The sequence below is a fragment of the Thunnus thynnus genome, chromosome 10, assembly GCF_963924715.1.
Source record: "Thunnus thynnus chromosome 10, fThuThy2.1, whole genome shotgun sequence".
NCBI lineage: Eukaryota > Metazoa > Chordata > Actinopteri > Scombriformes > Scombridae > Thunnus > Thunnus thynnus.
The window spans coordinates 20,571,887-20,591,668 of record NC_089526.1 but is presented as its reverse complement, the minus strand read 5'-3'; the positions used below and the strand labels follow the sequence as shown (position 1 = coordinate 20,591,668).

General features: G+C 38.6%; 1 protein-coding gene across 1 annotated transcript in view; it reads right to left on the bottom strand.

Moving 5' to 3' along the window:
* Positions 1-299: 299 nt before the first annotated feature.
* deptor (DEP domain containing MTOR-interacting protein) overlaps positions 300-19,782 on the bottom strand; it is a 34,469-nt gene continuing 14,986 nt past the window's right edge. The window contains exons 6-10 of the mRNA XM_067602024.1: positions 15,564-15,746; positions 14,183-14,320; positions 11,199-11,269; positions 10,457-10,561; positions 300-5,039 (exon numbers count right to left, since the gene is read on the bottom strand). Coding sequence (XP_067458125.1) covers positions 4,917-5,039; positions 10,457-10,561; positions 11,199-11,269; positions 14,183-14,320; positions 15,564-15,746 — 620 coding nt within the window. The 3' untranslated portion in view covers positions 300-4,916. The remainder of the gene's footprint in view (positions 5,040-10,456; positions 10,562-11,198; positions 11,270-14,182; positions 14,321-15,563; positions 15,747-19,782) is intronic.

Below are 19,782 nucleotides of genomic sequence, written 5' to 3'. Positions count from 1 at the left end.
CTGTCTCTGAAGTCAAAGTTGCCCTTTGATTTGATTGTGCCAAGCAGAGAACATGATGAGTTCTATTTAATCAGAACATGACCTTGTTCAGTCAGGACACTGCCGCTGCACTCATTGCTGTATTTTCCATGATTGTTTCAGTTTAAATAGAACATCTACTTCTGTGTGATTTTTAGACAAGCAGTCAACAAACACATGGACTCAAGCAGGTCCAAAAGCCTGAAAAAGGATCTCTAACTCAGGTAAAAGTACAAATAAGATTAAATTCCACCAGTATTGAAGAGAAAACCACAAGAACAGAGAGGAATCAGTTTGTTTATTAAACACTTAAATCAACTTTTTTATACATTAGAACACCAGAATGAGCTTTAGCTGCTTTGTCAAAAACAGACTGTGGTACTGTGAGCTTATATTGTCTTGAAACCAACATTCAATCTCTGATATCGGAGGAAAAACAAACACACACACACACACGCACACGCGCACGCACGCACACACGCACACACACACACACACACACACACACACACACACACACACACACACACAGAGCTGTACCTGCTGAATACATCTGGGGCCTTACTCCAGCCTTGTGAGGTGAAAATGAAGCAAAAGAATCCCTTTAATTAAACAAGTGAACCCATCATTAAAGATGAAGTATAAAAATGACAATGAACAGCTCAGTGTAGAAGATGTAGGTGAGATACATTCGGTCAGACCATTGTTTGTGAAACCGCTATTGTGCTATTTCAAAGGTGGTGTCAATAAAACACTGATTGTCATTTCAACTGAAGCGTGATCGCCTGATACAATGTGACTTTTAATATGCAAAGTCAGAGATGACAGAGCTGAGAGCAGAGTGAGAGATTACATGACCACAAACTGTGATTAGCAGCAAAATAACTTGTTAAGGCAAATGCTTTCTGGTTTAATAGGTGAACAGTCAGTGAACCCGTTTTCAACCACAAAATAACTTGTTCAAGAGTTTAATACATTTCTAGACGGAGTGAAGATTTTTCACTTATAAACAGCCTCGCTTCTGCATATTACTATTCCCCCAAAAATAATCACCCTTTGTCGCCTTCAGACAGTCAAGGGCGACACTTTCCGCAACCCTTTATCCAGATTATTTACCAGACACAATTAAAAAGAACAAATACTGGGTTGAAAAGCGCAGGTAGGCGAGTTGTTGATGTAAGAAAAACTGAGAAAAAAAAAGCAAACCCATGCCGTGTCCAGATATGAACTGTTATAGACTAATGACGTCTCAACTGTAGACGAATGAAAATCCTTGAAAGTAATGTTAGAATCACTTATGTCTGTGGTTTCTAAGAAGTTACTTTTCTTATGTTAACTGTAGAAATTTTCTGAATGGTTTTGTGGAAAAATTAAACTGCAAAAATCCAAAAAAAAAAAAAAGAAAAAAAAAAGTATATCAAATCTGTGCCTGGGGTCCCTTAATATATCTTCTTTACACAGCAAACCATTCAACAAAATATCGGTCAACTTAACAGGAAAAGAATTAAAAATGGTACATCGTATGGCGTCGTCCATGTCACCACAGGAGCGGACAGTTGTGAGATCAGCAGCGACATCAAAAATGTTTAGCAACGAGTAAGTAAAGTAGAGAATATGACCACTGTCCGAGGAAAAGTCACAGATCACCTTGATCTAAAATATGACACATTTTATAAACTACTTATTTACGCAGTTGAGGAGGTTTTGTTCAGTTCTGTTTCTGCTGGAGGAAGCGAAGACTTTTTGAAGGCCCGAATCTACTTTAGTTGAGAAATGATTTGTCAGATAACTCAGTCCGAAGAGTCAATTGACAGAAGAAGAGCTTTGGATTGGAAACTAATGCTACATAGTGTAAGCACAGATTTATAAGAGTCATGCATTTCACTGCTTACAACATCGAAGCACATTGGCCACTACAGTAGATAACTCACTTCAGACACTTGGAGGCAGTTTACAGATTAATTCTACTGTTTGGCAAAAAAAAGAAAAGATTTCCTGAATAAATCTTCACCATGAATAGAAAATGGCAAGTTTACTGAACGCGATAAGTTTTAAATCCTGGACTAAACTAAGTATATGTCCACTGAACCAGGCAGAGACAAGCAAACAAGTGTTTACTCAGGAGTCAACCATGGATTACAGACATATATGAGCAATATGAGACATATGAGCGCTTATCTATGCTCTTTTCTTTTTTTTAAAGTTATTATTCTATAGCTTTAAATATAATCCTTCCATGCTACTACTGTCTAAGCAGGATAACATGATGGCACAGTCTACACATGTACTGCACTGTACACTTAATTCTGGTGTTAGCTGGAAGATAATAATGTACAAATCTATTAATCTAAACGTGAAGCCTGCTTAAATCATTAAAGTTAACTTTAGGATATACTTACTGTTCCTCTAGTGGTATCTAATTACTTAGATAGATTAGATTTCATTTGCTCAGATTTTAAGTTACCCTTCTTTGAGATTTCTACTGCCACCCTAATAGAAAGGTCAATTTCATCTGTGAATATAATATTTAAATTCAACAGCAACATCAGTAATGTCCCTGTTGCTCTGAAAAATCCACAGAACGCACTGTGGACATTATTTATCATGACAGTTTCTTCAGTAGAAAGCTGTTCCAATGACAACTATTTACAGCATTTTTATCCCGATTGTGCAGAGTAACTGGGACCATTTGTTTGGAAAGATATTTAATTTTAATTTAATTCACTTCCATTGTATTAGGGGGGAGGAAGAAATCTCAAAAACTGTCTGCATGGCTGAGTTTCACAAGACGTAAGTAAGAAAATGTCTTTTCTATTTAGGTGAACTTTTACTGCTTTCACTGATCATACTGGACATGTAATTACTATACATGTGATTATTATCACACATTATATAACACAGATAATGAAGGATGTGGGGGGAAGCAGGAGGGACGTTATTCCTTCTTATTAGTTTCAAATTAGGGATGTCAGATTGTATATACACAAGGTATATAATGTATATGTACATATACAGTGAAAAAAAAAAGTCACTCTCTTGCCTCCGGCTGGTTCAGAACGCAGCAGCTCGGCTTCTTACTGGTTTTAACGGACAATATCACATCACCCCAGTCCTGGCTTCTCTCATTGGCTCCCTGTTTGATTTAGAATTGATTGTTAGATTTTACTGATCACTTTTAAAGCACATCTGGGTTTGGCCCCAAGCTACGTAACAGAAAAGTTGACACTGTATGAGCCAGTTCGCAGCCTCAGATCCTCAGGTGGGGCCCTTCTGGCTTAAAGCTTAAATCTAAAGGTGACCATGTTTTTGCCGTCAGGACCCCTCAGCTTTGGAACGACCTGCCTGAGGAGATGAGGCTCGCAGAATCACTGACTTCTTTTAAATAATTTCTTAAAACCCTTTTTATAGATGTGCTTTTATGTGACATCGGTTTTTATTGATTTTATTTTTTTTTTGTATTTATTTACATTTACATTTTTAATGTTAAATGTATTGTCTTTTATTTCTTTTACCTTCTTTATCTTTTATCATCCTTCTGTCTTCTCTCTGCTGTTTCTGCTTCTTTTGTCTTGTTTTAACTTTATCTTAATCTTAATTTTGTCTCGCTTTTGTTTGGCCTTACTGTTATATCATTTTCTGAGTATCCTGCTTTTGCTTTGTCTGTCAAAGCACTTTGTAAACTCTGTTTTTAAAAAGTGCTACATAAATAAAGTTATTATTATTATGTATATAGATTCTAACTGAAAAGGTTTCATCAGTTAAGTGCTTTTATCAATTAAAACTATTGTTTAATGGTTCAAGTGCTCATATAGTCATAACATACAAGATTTACTCTTTTAAACTCTTCTGTCATCACGCTCTTTCTTTTGAAAAGAAAATATGTAGTTATTAGAGAGTTCAAGGGTCATTTATCCTGTTTATTATCTATAAAGTCTTCAATATGATCTCAGTACTGAAGAAGTTTTAGTTTGAATAGTAGTGATGTTACAAAATAGTACAACTGCTGCCTTCCTAAAGCCAGGCTTCTTTCAGTTTGAGTGTAATGTCTGGTAACTATGTACATTGTGCCTATTGATGTCATACAGTTTACCACTGCATTTTTATTATTTACACTTACATATTCCTACTAAATGTAAATACATCTGGGGATTAATTTACCTTTGATACTGTGGGTAACTCTTCACATGACAATGATACAAATCTTTTTTTTCTTAGGTAGTTCCCAAGCAAGGAAAAAAAAAACATCAAGAAACCTAAAACCAAAGAGTTTCATATCAAATCTGTGTCTTCCTGTTCTTGCCAGCAGAGGGCAGTGCAGGGCCATCAGGAGCTCCAGTCAAGAGTTGAGAACTAACTGGGGGAGAGGTCACTGAACGTGGCAACATGAAATATTCCTCCTCATTGTTACGGTTGCAGCTTTTTTACTTGTTCAACTCCAGATTCAAATGACAAACTGCGTCTGACATCCTTTAAACACTCTCATCTGGTTCAGCAACAGATTCATCGTACAGTTTTGGTTTGAAACTCAAACCACAGAGATATGGATTTTCCTTCCTCCACACATAAAGTCAGGAGACTGAATCTTTTTGGGTACGCTGAAGCTGTTGGATCGTGATCTGCGGGAGTAGTGGATCTTGCACGTTGCCTCCAAACACAAAGAAAGAAAAAAAAAGGAGAACAAACTGCGTGTTTTGTCTAAGGGTTGAATCATGTACTCGACTACCCACGTTCTTGAACACACACAGTTTCTCAGTCATCCACCTTCTCCAAACAACGTTGGAACAGAAAGAGTGCGAAGTGCTTTTCGAGTCGTCCACTTTCTCCATCTGTGCGGTTTTGAGGTCAAGCACTAAACCTTCTAGTCCTCAGGTCGTTGCTACACCTCTCTTCTATGAATATTACGCCTCCTCCATCACCTCCATGACGATTGTCCTGGGTCCAGTTAGGATCAGGTTGCTGACGGTCCGGTAGTCATGAGAGAGCACGTTGAGTCCGTTCACTGACACCACGAACTGACACACCTGCAGAGAGACGGACAGAGAGAGGAGAGACTCTTGATGCTTTGGCTGTAATGTTCTGAACTTTTATGCCAATTACGCAAGTTAAAATGGAGTCAGAGATGGGTGGGAATGGAAGTGAAGGATTGATAACAGAGAGACATCAAAGAGATAAATACAAGTCTTTAAAAGGACATTAAGGGAGTGTAAGGGATTGTTTGGAACGTAGTGAACATTTGGACCAACAGCGAGGAAGTAGATTATGTTGCAGAAGTGGTTTGGAAAGTTTATCTGGATGATTTTTTTACCATGACTCATGGCTACCACTGGAATTCTTGAAACTTCTGTAAATCTAACATGAGTACAAGTGTTATTGAATGCTGGATTACTAACCGCAGACGAAGCAGGAAACTACGCCGGGACCCCAAACTTCAGAGTCAACTGGCTTCTGCTGATTTAGTTGAAAATCGTATTTAGTGCTAAATTTGTTGTTTGGACATACGTACCATGAAACACATCAACTGACATAATGAAAGCCTTAAAGGGATAGTTTGACATTTTGGGAAATATATTTATTTGCGTACTTGCATAGAGTCAGATGAGAAGTTCAATACCACCCTCATGTCTAAGAGTGGTATTGATCCTCTCATCTAACTCTCAAAAGAAAGGAAATAAGTTTCATTATTTCAGTTTTGTGCTTACATAGTCAATATTCCTAAATGTTTGTTTTTACCACGCAGCAAATTTGACGTCGGATATTGAAGAAAAGAAAAAAAACAGCTCATTGCACAGAGGGTTGGATGAACGAAGTGGGTTAATAGGGGCACAGAAGCTAATTTTCGCCCTGGGGCCCTCTAGCAAGTTAATCCAGCTATGCTGTTATCCTGCACAGAGGAGCAAGCTTCAAACTTCTCAGAGAAAGATTGACTTTCAGTGAAGTGTTCCCCTAAGAAACATTTCACAGCTTGCAGATTAACACATTTCATCCAACAGATAAGGCTTCAGTATGCCAAAACAAGATACAACAACATACAGCTCCAACAGAAAAGAGGAACAAGTAAACACTGATAGCGCTGCTTGACATAAAATGCTAAATTACACCAGCTGCAACATGACAGCCACGCTCCAATCACTCCTCTGTCACGCCTGGACCCCTCCCTCCTTATCGTTATTTAACCCCTGCTCCAATTCGGCAGCTCTGATAAAAAATAAAACTCGTTGTCAGAGCCGTCTTCTGGCTGCTGCTCCTGCAACACGATGCTGCTGTTGCGGTTTGTTTTTTTTTTCAAGCTATTACAGGCGTGCACGCAAGCACACTCACAGAACGCTTGTTCCTTTAAGTTTTCCAGAAGCTCCCAAAGAGGCAAAAAAAAGCATGATGCATGTCATACAGAACAAAGCAGCAGCTTCTCATGTAATTATTTGGATGCTTATATAGCCTATAAATCAACAGTGTGAGAGTAAACTGCTGATGGACGTTTTACAGATGTGTTTCGTGAACTCAGGAAACATCACATAGTATCATTTTTAAGGGTGCAACTACTCTAACCTATAAAATGGAGAATAGTGAGTACCATACATGCAGCTAGAGGTTACTATTTTTACGTATTTTCACCGCTATTGCTCTTAAACGTTTTTTCTGGCACTCCTAAACATTTCAGGAAAGCAGAGATCAGAATAATCAGAAGAGGGTGAGGGGGAAAAAAGAGATTAAGAGGAGGATATAGGGAAGGAAAAAAAGCCCAGACTGTTAATCCTGTGTTACGGAGGAATGCTGGACTCTCACTGTAATCACATCTAAACCTCTTCAGCCCATATCGCACTACTTGCAAAGTCACAGTACTGTCCTTCACACACACCTGGACAGACTCTCTACTTCCATTCACTTCCACTCTCTCATCGTTCCACCTTTCCTTTCAGCCTTTTAACTCTCTCTGAACAACACCTCCCCCCCTCTTTCTCTCTTCCCCACTGATGCTTCTCTCCTTTCAGGCTGTGGGGTTGTTAGTCTTGGCTGAGGCCCAGCTGGACTGAATGGCTCCTTGCAATGAGAGGGTTAAAAATCAGTCTCGCACAGAGAAAAGAGAAAGAAAGACAAAAACAGACACAGAGAAGATGTAAGGAGAGAGAATAAACACATGTTAAAACGGTCGTGCTGAGATATTCAACTAGGCATGCAGCGATAACAGCTGTATGCCATGTAGAGGTTACTCTTTGTTTGCAAAAATACTCTGAGGCCATGTTTGAATGAATGTCCCTAGAGGAATCAGAAAGCCAGAGAAACAATAACTGAACTGAACTGAAAACACACATTGTAAAGTCACTGTGGTTGGTTTAAACCTTTTCTACATGTTTATGAGTGAATTTTTTGTGTTCATCCGTTCCAATCTTTAACATTTGGAATCACCAAACATTGGTATTGATCGGAACTAAATGTTTTGTATCTAAAATTTTCGTTTTTAAAAGTTCAAATGCTTTTAAATGAGGTTGAGAGAGTCTGAGCTACACATACTGCAAGAGCACAAACACACTAATGGTGTGCAAACACGCGGTAAGGCACCGGATGCACAAATGGACACAAAGTGAGACAAACACACACTCTGCTCTACCTGCTGTCTTATAAAAGTGCATTAGAAGTGGCTCAAAGAGTGATGTGTCGGGCAGTTATATAAGCGTTGGGATCCATTATGGTCAGGACTGTACTTATGTGTGTATCTACGTGCGGTGGAGACAGACAGAGACGCAGTGTTTGAACGTGTATATGATGAGAAATGCTGAAAAGCCTTGTAATGTTTCTCTGACAGGTTTCTCCTTTCACCTTTTGCGTGGATCGCAGTGCCAACACTTTACAGTACGTCATTCCTTGCCTGGATTATGTTATTGCTTGATTACCCATCAATAAAACTACTCAGGTGAGGTGGAAGAAGATAAACAATCTAGGAACTGCAGGGAGAGCAACAAACTCCTCGTAAATAAAATGTTTCACGCAGCGCTACGTAACAGGAATTATTATAGGAGCTCCGATAATGATGCTATGTGATCATCTTATATCCAGAACATTCTGCTTTCAATTTGGATTTTATAAAACAAAAAAAAACAATCAATCAATAAAATTTAAAAAAGCAAATCATACTTTAGTTGAAATTATAATATTTGGAGTAAAATGTTTACATGATGTAATAACAGTACAAACATAAATCAGACAATCAGCTGCTTTTAACACAGCTAATAACAAACACAGCGACATAAACACACTTTATGAGTGTCAACAATTTTTATGACCGACTGTGAACCATTGTACCTGTTTCCATGGTGATAAAATATGACGGTTTACAGTAACCAAAGCAGAAGTGATAATATTTCCACTGACCATTTCCTCTTTCAGTGCTAATAGTTAAGTTGTTCTGCCTCCTTCCTCATCCTCTACACTCTTCACTCATCAGCCCCATGCATCTTCTTTCTGACCCCACTCTGTTAACATCCCCCGCTTTCCTTTTATAAGTTTCATTTTGCGGCCATCACGAGAAAAGCAGCAGTAGTTGTGTTAAGAAAAACCCTGCAGAACCACATTTCATGTTTTTTTTCCCCTCAACTTTTGCTTTCTTTAAAAAAATGAAACACATAATTTCAGGCAGTTGACAAATGATATGAAAGCTAGTTTTCTTAGTGCCTAAGGAAACATTTTAATGTTCACTGTATAATTTTAAGTAATTACTCAAAAGCTGACTTTTTAAAAAAACACAAGATTTTCAACCGATTTTGAAGTTTATTACAGGCTTAATAGCTTTATGTGTCTTCTTCCAGTTTTCTCCTCCAAGTCATATGTTTCTCTGCTCCTCCGGCTCATGCCACTTGTTTCATTCAGTCCTTGTTCTCTCCGTGTTGTGGCTAAAACCGCTACGCTCTGCATTCCCAGGATTCCTTGCTGCCACTCTGCTTACATACCTTCATGCCAGCTGTGGCAGCGCAGCCACCATTACCCTGCTTTCCTCCCACAACACTTCTGCTCCTGTCTCGACCCTTTTCCTCATGCAGACCGAAGCTGCAGGAGGCCTCCACACGCTGTCGCTTTTCCTCTTTATCAGTCTTTGTTCATCACTTCTTACAGATATATTATCTAGTTAATGAAAAAAAAATCCACTCCACTCTCAACAACCTAACACAGCTACTGGCTATCACTTTGCATTTCAGGAAGTATTTGATTTTGTGGCGTACATTCTTATTTCTGCAAATAATTGAACTGATATACAAGAAGCTAACAGAAGCATCAATATTAAACATCAGGTTTTGGCTTCTTTCTCCACTCATCATACTGCATTACAGGCACAATGGGCCTCGCGCAAGAGGACAGATTTGTGCTTAAAATGCATACGAGTGATTTAAGAGCGTTTGTGGCATTCATAAATTTTTGTCCTCTTAGGTACAAACAAAAGTTACGCGTGGTCCAGACCTGTCGTATGTGTCATGAACACACACGAAACACTTGTTTGACTTACAGTTATAACGTCTTAATCTGAATTAATTTTGAGTTTAAATGTGATACTGAAATTAACAAAAAAAATTTAAGTAAAACAAACTTATTGCAAAATTTATATTCTGTTTACCATATTTTCATCATGGCTGCCAGTTTACGGAAAGGTTTTTTTAGATTGTATGATTATTATGGCCATATTTTGGCGCAGCGACGTCTAAATTTCAGTAATTGACAGCTGTCTCTGAGTCTCTCTGCAGATCAGCTTGTGTTGCAGCTGACAGTGTAACATCACCTGTAGAATATAATATTCTCTCGTCTAATATCTCTGTGATTGTCAAATCCCTTGAATTCCTCCAATTACAGAGCGCTTTGCTTTAGAAAGATGTTAGCATCTTACTTCACATCAAAGCATTCCCTCTTTATTTCTGTCACAGTGCAGAGATGCTTTGATGACACGTTAGCTGGATTCATATTTTCTAATTGTTTCAGGTCTCCTTTTCTCACTCCTAAATTTGTTATGTGTTTGTCTTCTGATTTCTGAAAGCGGGACTTTGCAAGTTGCAAAGTGTTTCTACTCTTTGGGAACTTTTTTGTGAATGAAACTCGCCCACAAACGGAGGGGAACATGGAGCCTTATATGGCAATTTTAAGAGTGTGGATTATGCTAATGATCACATCTCACAAACATGCACCTCTTCATGAAGAGGTGACATTCATCAGGCTGAAACAAGCGATTTATGACAAGTTCAGGCATCATCCAGTTAGCAACTGAAAGCCCATGTAGTCACCAAGCTTCCAACACCACATATTTTGCAAGGATGTGTGAATTTATTTCACTGTGCAACATTTTGATGTAAGCAGGCATCAGAAACTCTAACCACTGTCTCAGCTAAGCTCTTCCTCTATATTTAATTCTACCCGTACAACTTTTCTCCTCCATCCAAACTGCCAACATAAAACATCTCACCTTCATGCCAGCAGCAGCTGCAGGTCCACCAGGGTCCACAGCCTGGATGTGACAGGGTTTGCTGCCTCGCACCACAAAGCCCCAGCCCACAGCATCACCTACAATCTGAAGAACAACATGAAACATTGATATGGAACAACAGCTCTCTGTTTTAATACATAACTAATCAAAAATTATGGCATTTGTTATAGATTTGTGGCTGTAAGACTCTGCAAGATTGATACACATTTGGTACTTTGTGGCAATTATCTGTGACAATGTCCAGAAAATGAATGAGCATGTGTGTGAATATGTGTGTTTGTGTGTGTGCCTAAGCTGCCTGCATTTGCACATGACTTGAGTGGGCAGCTTTTCAAGTGTGTGTGTGTGTGTGTGTGTGCATGCATGAGGGTATGTGCAACTGCCAGTATGTGGGAAGTAGGTAGGCTGAAGTAGTGTTTCTTAGAACTCAGTCAAGGTAAAGTGTGAAAGTGTGTGTGTGTGTGGATGTGTCTTAAGTCACTTTCAGGGACACAAACCAGACTTGAGACCAGTTGATTGGGGACCGGATGTGCAACTGGGGACAAACGTCGTGTCCCCAGTTGGTAAAATGCTGATTTTTGAGTCAGTGGTTAAAGTTAGGGTTAGGTTAAGTCTCCGGGAATTTAATGCAAGTCTATGTAAATACCCCAAAAGTGACTTAGATAAACCTGTGTGTGTGTGTGTGTGTGTGTATGTGTGTGTGTATGTGTGTGTGCCCTACAGTGAATGTCTTCTTTATAAAAGGTCCTCCTGGTGTCTGGAGCTCCTCTGGACTCACTTGTCTCTTCAGAACTGTTGAGACAGGAAATGCTACTCGTTACCGTGACGATCAAACATATACATCTGCACACACACAAACACATATAACGTGGTTACCACACATATACAACCGCAAACGGGCACAAACATGCATAAACACACACAAACACATAAACATAACATTGTTGGTTAAAAAGCGTGTGTGTGTGTGTGTAAAATGTGCTAATAGCGGTCACATGCTAACAGGGCCTGGAGGCTCCCTGCTTCCTGAAACAGTATAGCTCCCCTTCCCCTCCTCCAACTTCCCCTCACCATTACTCACTTCAACATGACTCTGAACAGCCTTTAACTTGGCTCGTGTGTGTCAAACATGATTTTGATTTTACGTTTGAATTCAGTCCGTTAATACAAGTAATAAAAATGGAAAAACTAGAGAGCTGAGAGGTTACATACATGCTGTTTTCTTTAATAATTGAACGTGTGCCAAGAATGTGTACAACTCTCAAGCTCATTGCGGACTAGGTGTAGACAGTTTTCAGAATGAGTGTAATCATATGGTGAGACTTGAGTCCACTCACCTATCTATAATATGCCAATCAACAGCACATTGATAAACTTTACTTCGATAAACTGCTCAATTTTTAAATTACTTTATTCAGCCTTTTTTTCTTACTTCGTTTTTCTTCTGCTCATTTTTTTCTTTAAAAATGAGGAACTTTGGAAACTAAATCATTACTGATTACCTCTCTGAAGTTTAAAGATTGAGCGATGATGGTTTACAGGCACATGTGTGATGAATTAACGAATGACGCTATACTGTAGCTTCTATTAAAAAAAAAAAAAAGCCTGGTGGTGTGTATGAATTCTTCTTTATGGTGACTAAGGGCATGTCTGACTATATATGGATAAATGTGGGCAAAGAAAACAGACTTGTGTGCTGCAGTTTCACAATGATTGAGATTTATAAACCAGATCCAAGAGCTTGCACTGCTTTATAAATCTGAAACCAAAATTGACTATATGTGCAGGATTTCTGCATCTGCATGAACGCAGTTTACAATTCAACTACTGTTCAATCAGTTTTCCTTTATGTTGGATAAATGCTTAAATAACTTTGAATGCAAACTTGAGCACAGATCACCTACGAGAAGCCTGTGTGTGTGCTTTTAATTTAAATATCAATGTGTGTGTTACAGCCATGTTGAACCACTTGTAGCACTTCTTTCTAATCTGATGAGAAAGGGGAAGTCAAGTGAGAAAGAGCGCTTATCCTCTTGATCTATACATTTTCCTAATCTCTCTGTGGAAACCCTAATCTGATCAGATATTTATTTTTAGTATCATGTCATCTTTCATTTCTCCCTCCTCTACATCTTTTTTATCTGTTTGGTTTAAAAAAAAAAGCAAACTTGAAATAACGTGAACCACAAACCTCTTCATTGGAAAACTTTTGAACCAACTACTGTGAATTTTGAAGAAAAAAAAGTGACTCCATTTCTTCTTCTAGCATGTAATATTTATAATAACTATGCTTAATGTGAAGCACAGTGGAAATACCCCTGAGTGTGTGTGTGTGTGTCTGTGTGTGAATGTGTGTGTGTGTGTGTGTCTGTGTGTGTGTGCCCCTTCCTTTTCCTGTTCATTGTGTATCGTGTGTGAGTGCTTATGTTGAGGGGCTCCGCTGCTACAAAGAGACTTCTGTCAAGGACTCTGCTTGGATTAGACACATCAAAGTAGTAAAGACACACAAAACAGAAAATACACACACACACAAATACACACAGCTCAAGGGCGTCACAGCTCCGTTCACAAATTTGCACACATTTTACAGCAGTCCATCTCTAAATGAGGATTTTTTTTTTTTGAGATGGATTCATTTTTTAACAACTACACTGAATACAATTTACAGTTTGTGATGAAATAAATCTAAGTGGTTGCTTTTAATGTTAAGTAAGCGTTGAGTGAATGTTCTCACAAGAAATCATACAGTTATACAAAAACATACAGTTGTAAGTCAAAATGAGATTGTGAAACACGCACTGCTGGAAGTGGAACAAGCTATACACCAACATCTATTAGGCTTCACTGAGGAGCCAATAATCTGTCAGTTAGAGCACAAAATGTCCACATTTGTCCACCATAAAAAATTTCCCTGATGAAGGCCCTCTGCCAAAACTCATTGAAATAAAGAACATTCTTCCAGTAAGTCAACTTAGTGTCACCAAGTTGTTTTTTCATATTTGTTCTTTTTTTTACTCGAGCACCTAGTTGGCTGTTAAAGTAGCAACAGCTCACTCCAACAAGATGTCTAAAACCAGCTAGAGCTACAACAGTTATTTTCTTTAAAGATTAATCTGCAGATTATTTTCTTGATTAATCGATTAATTGTCTTGTCTATAAAATGTCCGAAAATAATGAAAAGTGCCCGTTCTAATTTCATAGGGCCCAAAGTGATGTCTTCAAATGTCTTGTTTTGTCTGATCAACAGTCCAAAAACCCAACGATATTCAGTTCACTATCATGTTTGACATATAAGAGCTCAAAATCCTCACATTTGAGAAGCTGGTACCGGCAAATGTTTGGTATTTTTGTGTTAAAAAATGACTAAAATCATTATTCGATTATCAAAATAGCTTCTGATTTATTTTCTGTCAATCGATTAATCATTGCAGCTCTACAACCAGCAACATTTCATACAACATCCAGTTTTCTATGATCAGAATTAATTTCCATTCAGACTGACAAGGTGGAGATGAGCTTCACTAACAATCACAGACTCTGTACAACATAAATTAATAAGGAGCTAAAATAAAACTATTATTATTATTATTATCATTATTATAGAAGGTGACACCTAGACTAAAATAAAAAAAAAACATGAAAGGTGAAATAACCTTTTGATATAATAATAATAGAATATAGAAGTCTGTGTGTGTGTTTTCTGACCAGACTTGGGGTTGCAGAGGACCGGTGGGCTGCTGCTGAGTGTAGGACTGCTGCTGTAATAACCGCTGCTGCCACAGCTGCTGCTCATGCTGCTCCGACGAACTCCAACCACCACCTTTATCTCTTTAGTGGGACTCACTGAGAAACACAGAGACCAACAGAGATGTTAGACTAGAAGACAAACAGCAGAAAACACCACAACACAGAGAGGACAAAGCAATGAAGAAGAATCAAGACTAGAACTAATACAACAGTTTATTAACTTTTCTACGTGCAGTTTGATGAACTGATGAGCATAAAAAGTACTTTAGCAACCTCAGCTGTGTTTACATAGTGCCTTTTAGTCCACTAATATTCAATATAAGAGCTCATTCTCATAAAAAAGTCTACATTTATGTCTCAGGTAGTCAAGTCACTTAGAATAAACTTTTTTTGAAAGGGCTGCTCCTTTAACTTTTCATCCCATTTCAGCTCAATTGAAGATGTTCCCCTGGTGCCTCTTTCTCGCTCCGATAGTTTTCAGATCATAAGTGCTGTGATCTAATGTGTCTACTAATGTTTCCCAGAGGAATGTCTTTAAACAAGTTGTTCTTAAATTTTGGAGAGAAAAAAAAAAATCAATGTCTCCAGTTGCAGTATATTCAAATACTTCAGTATGAAGCTCTAAACCAGGTCTTCCTGTTCCCCCGTGGTGGAGATCTGGATTATGCATTCTGCATTTTAGAGCAGTTCTTTCCATTCACAAATACCTTTAAGGACATTGTGAGTGGATTTTATTACACTTGGAAGAAAAAACCTTGGAAACATCCACTGTGGCAGAGTTCCCAACACAGACATTTCTACAACAAGTATGATCTGAGTTGCAAATCTTTACGACTCTTTTTTTTTTTTTTTTTTTTTTTTTTTTTAGGTCAAATGATCGGGCGATGTAGTTAAAGAACAGAACTCAGCACTTTTTGCCCTGTTCTTCTGCTTGGCAACTCAAATACTGCCTTACTCAATTATCTTTGTATGTAAGATACCACCAAGGACATCAGTTATCGTCTGTGTGTGCACGTGTGTGTGGGTATGTGTGTCAACAGAAGATAAGGCAAAAAGGGGTAAATATGTAAATACTGTGGGTTTTGCCCAGAAGACAGAATCCATTGACCAAGGGAAACACTGTAATTATATAATAACAACTAAGAAAAATCAGTTTCACTCACAAGTTCATAGAGTACATGAACATTTAAAACACACACAAAGTTTTCTACCCTATCAGCCTCAGCGTCTCCCGGACCAGAAACCAAACTATGATGATTTAGTATAACACAGTGCAATTTCATAATGTTGTATAAAACTGGACATGATCCCTCCGCAGACAGGCACTTGTGTCGTCTACCTGAGAGGAAGCTGGTGTTGCCTCCGTCAGAGTTCTGTTTGCGGAGACAGAAGGGGCTGTCATGGCTCTCGGGGATGCTGCGGCCGCGCTCCTGAAGGAGCTCGAGCAGTCGCCGCCGTCTTCTAAAGTTCATCCTGAACTGGTAGAGGAGGGGCCCGTCCACAAAGTGATGCTTGTTGGTGACTGGTGACAGAGAGTTAGGAGATGGAGAGAATTAATTAACTGTATTAAAAGAAGGAGAGAGAGATGCAGGAAGCATGAAAGGATTTCATATTTCACGATGTGCCATGATGAATATTCACTGGTGTCGGATCTAAAGAAATAAAGGAATAAAATCCTGGCGTTAGTGCCAAATACCCTCACGACTAAAAGAACACCCGCTGTTTGTTATGACATCTCTGTTTTAGCATAAAATATGCAGGAGTCACACAGATGTGAAGTATGAGGAGATGGATTCATTTCCATCATTAAAACATTAACGGGGAATAAGAGACCGATCTTTTGTCATTGTAAATTCATTTTTACTCCGGCTGTGAGTCAGCATCTCACATCTATATTTAATTATTTTAACAACTACTGTATGAACATGTGGAATCATTTTTCTGGAGGCCAGCTCAGCTAAAAAACCTCAGTGACTGATGTCACCCAAATGAACTGTGTTCAGCCACCCCCGAAACACACTAAACAAACTGTCCACCGAGCTGAGATCACCTGTTCCAAACAAACATGACCTGATCTCAAAGAGCATCGACCTCAACTCAGCTGATAAAACCAGCTGACCTGAACAGCTGCCAGTTTGATTTCATTTAATTTAATAAGCTTGTCAAAATGAAATGATGTTTCATTCTACTCTGAGCCCTGCTTGTGTTTTAGTGACGGTTTTTCAAGAATTTAAAAGTATTTCCTGATATCCTCGTATTCAGAATTATGAAACGACAGTCAAGACAGAATTTTGGAAAACTTGGAGATAAAATGTGTTATGAGATATACAGTTAGCATCTTTCAAACTATTTCTTAAAAACAACTTTTTATAGGCTTGTTTGTATCCATCGCCCCTTTTTAGTTGCCGTTAACTACTATTTTTTTTTTGGTTCTTGCAGTTTAAAGCCTGTTATTCCCATTTTTATCTACCTTGTTGATTTATAACTTTGTTTATTCATTTCTTTCAGTCAGTAACCTACTTAGAAACTTAAACCCAACTCTGTGTGTCTGGTTATGCAAGTTTAATAAGTAAGGCCGCATTCCCCCTAAGCTGTCTTCAACACAATATTATAATTTGTATTATGTGTAGTTTAAACTGACTCGGGGAGATCTTGTGGTAGGAACAATGTCAGTGTAGGATTTATAAAGCCTTACTCAGCATGATTACAGCCTGCCGTTGGCCCGGCGCCTTTGGCACAGTGATACAGCAACTCTTACCACTTATGTGATTTTTATTCTTAATTTGCTAATGCACATCACCTGCAACTCTGTTTTTATTTACACTGCCTGTAACTTTTAGGTCTGTTTTAAAGCTGCCTGCTCTAATCTCTGCAGGTCAGATGCACAGCGTGGAAAAACAACCGTCCAACAGTTTGTTGACCAAACACAATGTGGATCTAACCAGACTTGCCTTCTATACATTATATGTATGAATGTGTGAGGTTGACCTCAGAGCAGAGAGGAGGAATGCAGGCTAACTGGTTATCTCGTGCTCTGCTCTCTTTATAATGTTTTTTTATGGGACCTGAGGGCCTGTAAATACATTATCTATAAACTGAATCATTTAATATCTTCATTAAATTACTGTCCTACTATAACAGAAAGGTGTGTAACAATATGCACGATACAAAGTCCACATAAAAAATCAATATAGTGGAGCTGGTGCAGCGATATGTACAGAGAGGATGACACTATGAAGTCTCTGTGAGGCCAGCAGGAAGCAGATTAGGCTCTGTATTACATTAACTGAGTGAAGTGACAACACACACACACACACACACACACAGTGCTGCAGTGTGTGTGTGTGCGTGTGCTGAAAGCGCAGCACATTCCTAGCCCCTGGAGATGCTCAGCTCTATTACAGCTCTTGAGAGATGGGAGAGAGGAAGTGAGCGAGCAGATGGGCCGACTGTGTGAGGAGGAGCGATCAGGCAGAAGAAGAGAAGCAAGAGGAAAAACGGGAGAGAGAGAGAGAGCAGAAATAACTTTCACTCTTCATCGCATGACGAACCATCTCTTCGCCAATTCTCAGTCGTATGTGGGGAATCATTTCCTCTCTTTTTAAAACACTCTAGATAAAAAAAAAATACTGTGAATAATAATGTCCGGCAGTAGTATTTTTATGCTGCGTTGTTCCTTATGGCTACATACAGTCTCACAGTAGCTCCACATATCAACCACCAGCTGTGTTGAAGCTCATATTGTATATATTCAACTTGACATTATTTATTCAATCTGGAGCTGCAACAATTAGTCGATTAGTTGACAACAGAAAATTAATCAGAAACTATTTTAACTATTTTAAAATGCTGAAATTCTCTGGTTCCAAGAAATTTTAGGTTGCATCTTAATCTTTGTGAAACAGTGATTGACATTTTTCACCATTTTCTGGTATTTTTAGACCAAACTACCGATCGATTAATCGAAAAAATAATCGATAATGAAAATAATTGTAAGTTGCAGCCCTAATTCCATTGTACATCTATAAAAATACAGCGAGGTGACATGTGTGTCATGAGGTAGAATTAAGAGTGAACACGTGTGATCATGTGCAGCGAGAAAACTATATAAATATTTGTTCATGAAAAGAAGAAACAAAACCTCCAGCTATGAGGACATGTGACTTCTCTGCAGCGATAAACAGTCTAATTCAATCAGACACGGGTGTGAACCACAGACATCAGCTTCAAATCAAATTTCATGTCATGTGGTGACCGAACAGAAACTCATTCATGATTCCAGATCCATTGTTAAACCAAATGACAAACGTGAACAGCTGTGGACTCACTGTACAGGGGAGAATACACACAAATCATAACAAACTAACTGGTATTCAAATCATTCAAAGCATTGACCTTGAAAAAGCTTTCACTCCCTGCACTGGTATTTCCACTGTTTTTAGTTAGAAATATTCTTAAAATACCTTTGAAGCCTCTTCAGCCAGAAGAGATCAACAACTTTAGTGATAATCAAACAGCTGGTGCTAATTATGCCTTTAATTGGTTCGATTTAACAAACACAAATTCACACCTGAGAGCGACATGTTTGATCACTTTGCACACAAAGGAGAAGCAAGAATGCTGCTCTCAAACAAATGAGTTTTCAGTTCCTCTCAGAGGAAGATTTATGTAATAATGCAGAAAAAGAAAAACAGGATATCTGCCTCAGTTTTATAAAAGCTTCTAGTTTAAACTGAACGGCTTTGCTAATACATTTATTTTTTAAGTTGAGAAACCTTTCAGAATTCACTTTATGAAAAGTTTATGAGTCATTAATAAACAAAAATTTCTTGTAACCTCTGATCGAACTGCTTTTCTAAAGCTTTTTCCCACACTGGAACTCAGACTAGAAGCTGAACATATCACATAAATGAAGTGTGCATGTATCACACATGCTGACAACACGATAGCCCTGCATGGTTCCCTATAGCCAGTTGAACTGGATGACCTCCTGATGCCTGTGACATTCAGGTCACGTTCTCCACAGGTTTATTACTCAGTAACATTCTGTAACTCTACTCACTCTTGAACGTAGCCCCGAGCCAGGTCAGGTCAGACGTAGGAGACGCTGAGAATCCAGACTTGAAATACAATCTCAACCGATGCGAGAGATACAATGTGGGACAGTTCAGAAGCCCAAAATGAGCTGTGATGAGTTTTAGGAGGGGATGAGAGTGGGTGCCGAACTTAAAGAGTTTCCAGTTTGCCATTTGGGACTATGTTAACCTATTTTTTTGTTTTGAGTGACAGCTAGAAGTTTTTTTTTTTAAAGATTTTTATAGAAAGGTGTGTTTGAGTGTTCAGAGAGGGCTGCAAACATACTGTAAATCTACAAGAGTTATCAGATTGCAAGACCCAAAAGAGCAAAGCAAAGAAACATGTGACACAGTGCTATAAACGGCAAGGTCTCCAAGTTAAGGAGGAGCCGTGAAAGAGTGCGGGAAGAACTCAACATCAGAGGTAAGATAGCAAAATCAGTCACCATGATGTACCGGCAGAGCTCTTTGACAAGATCATGT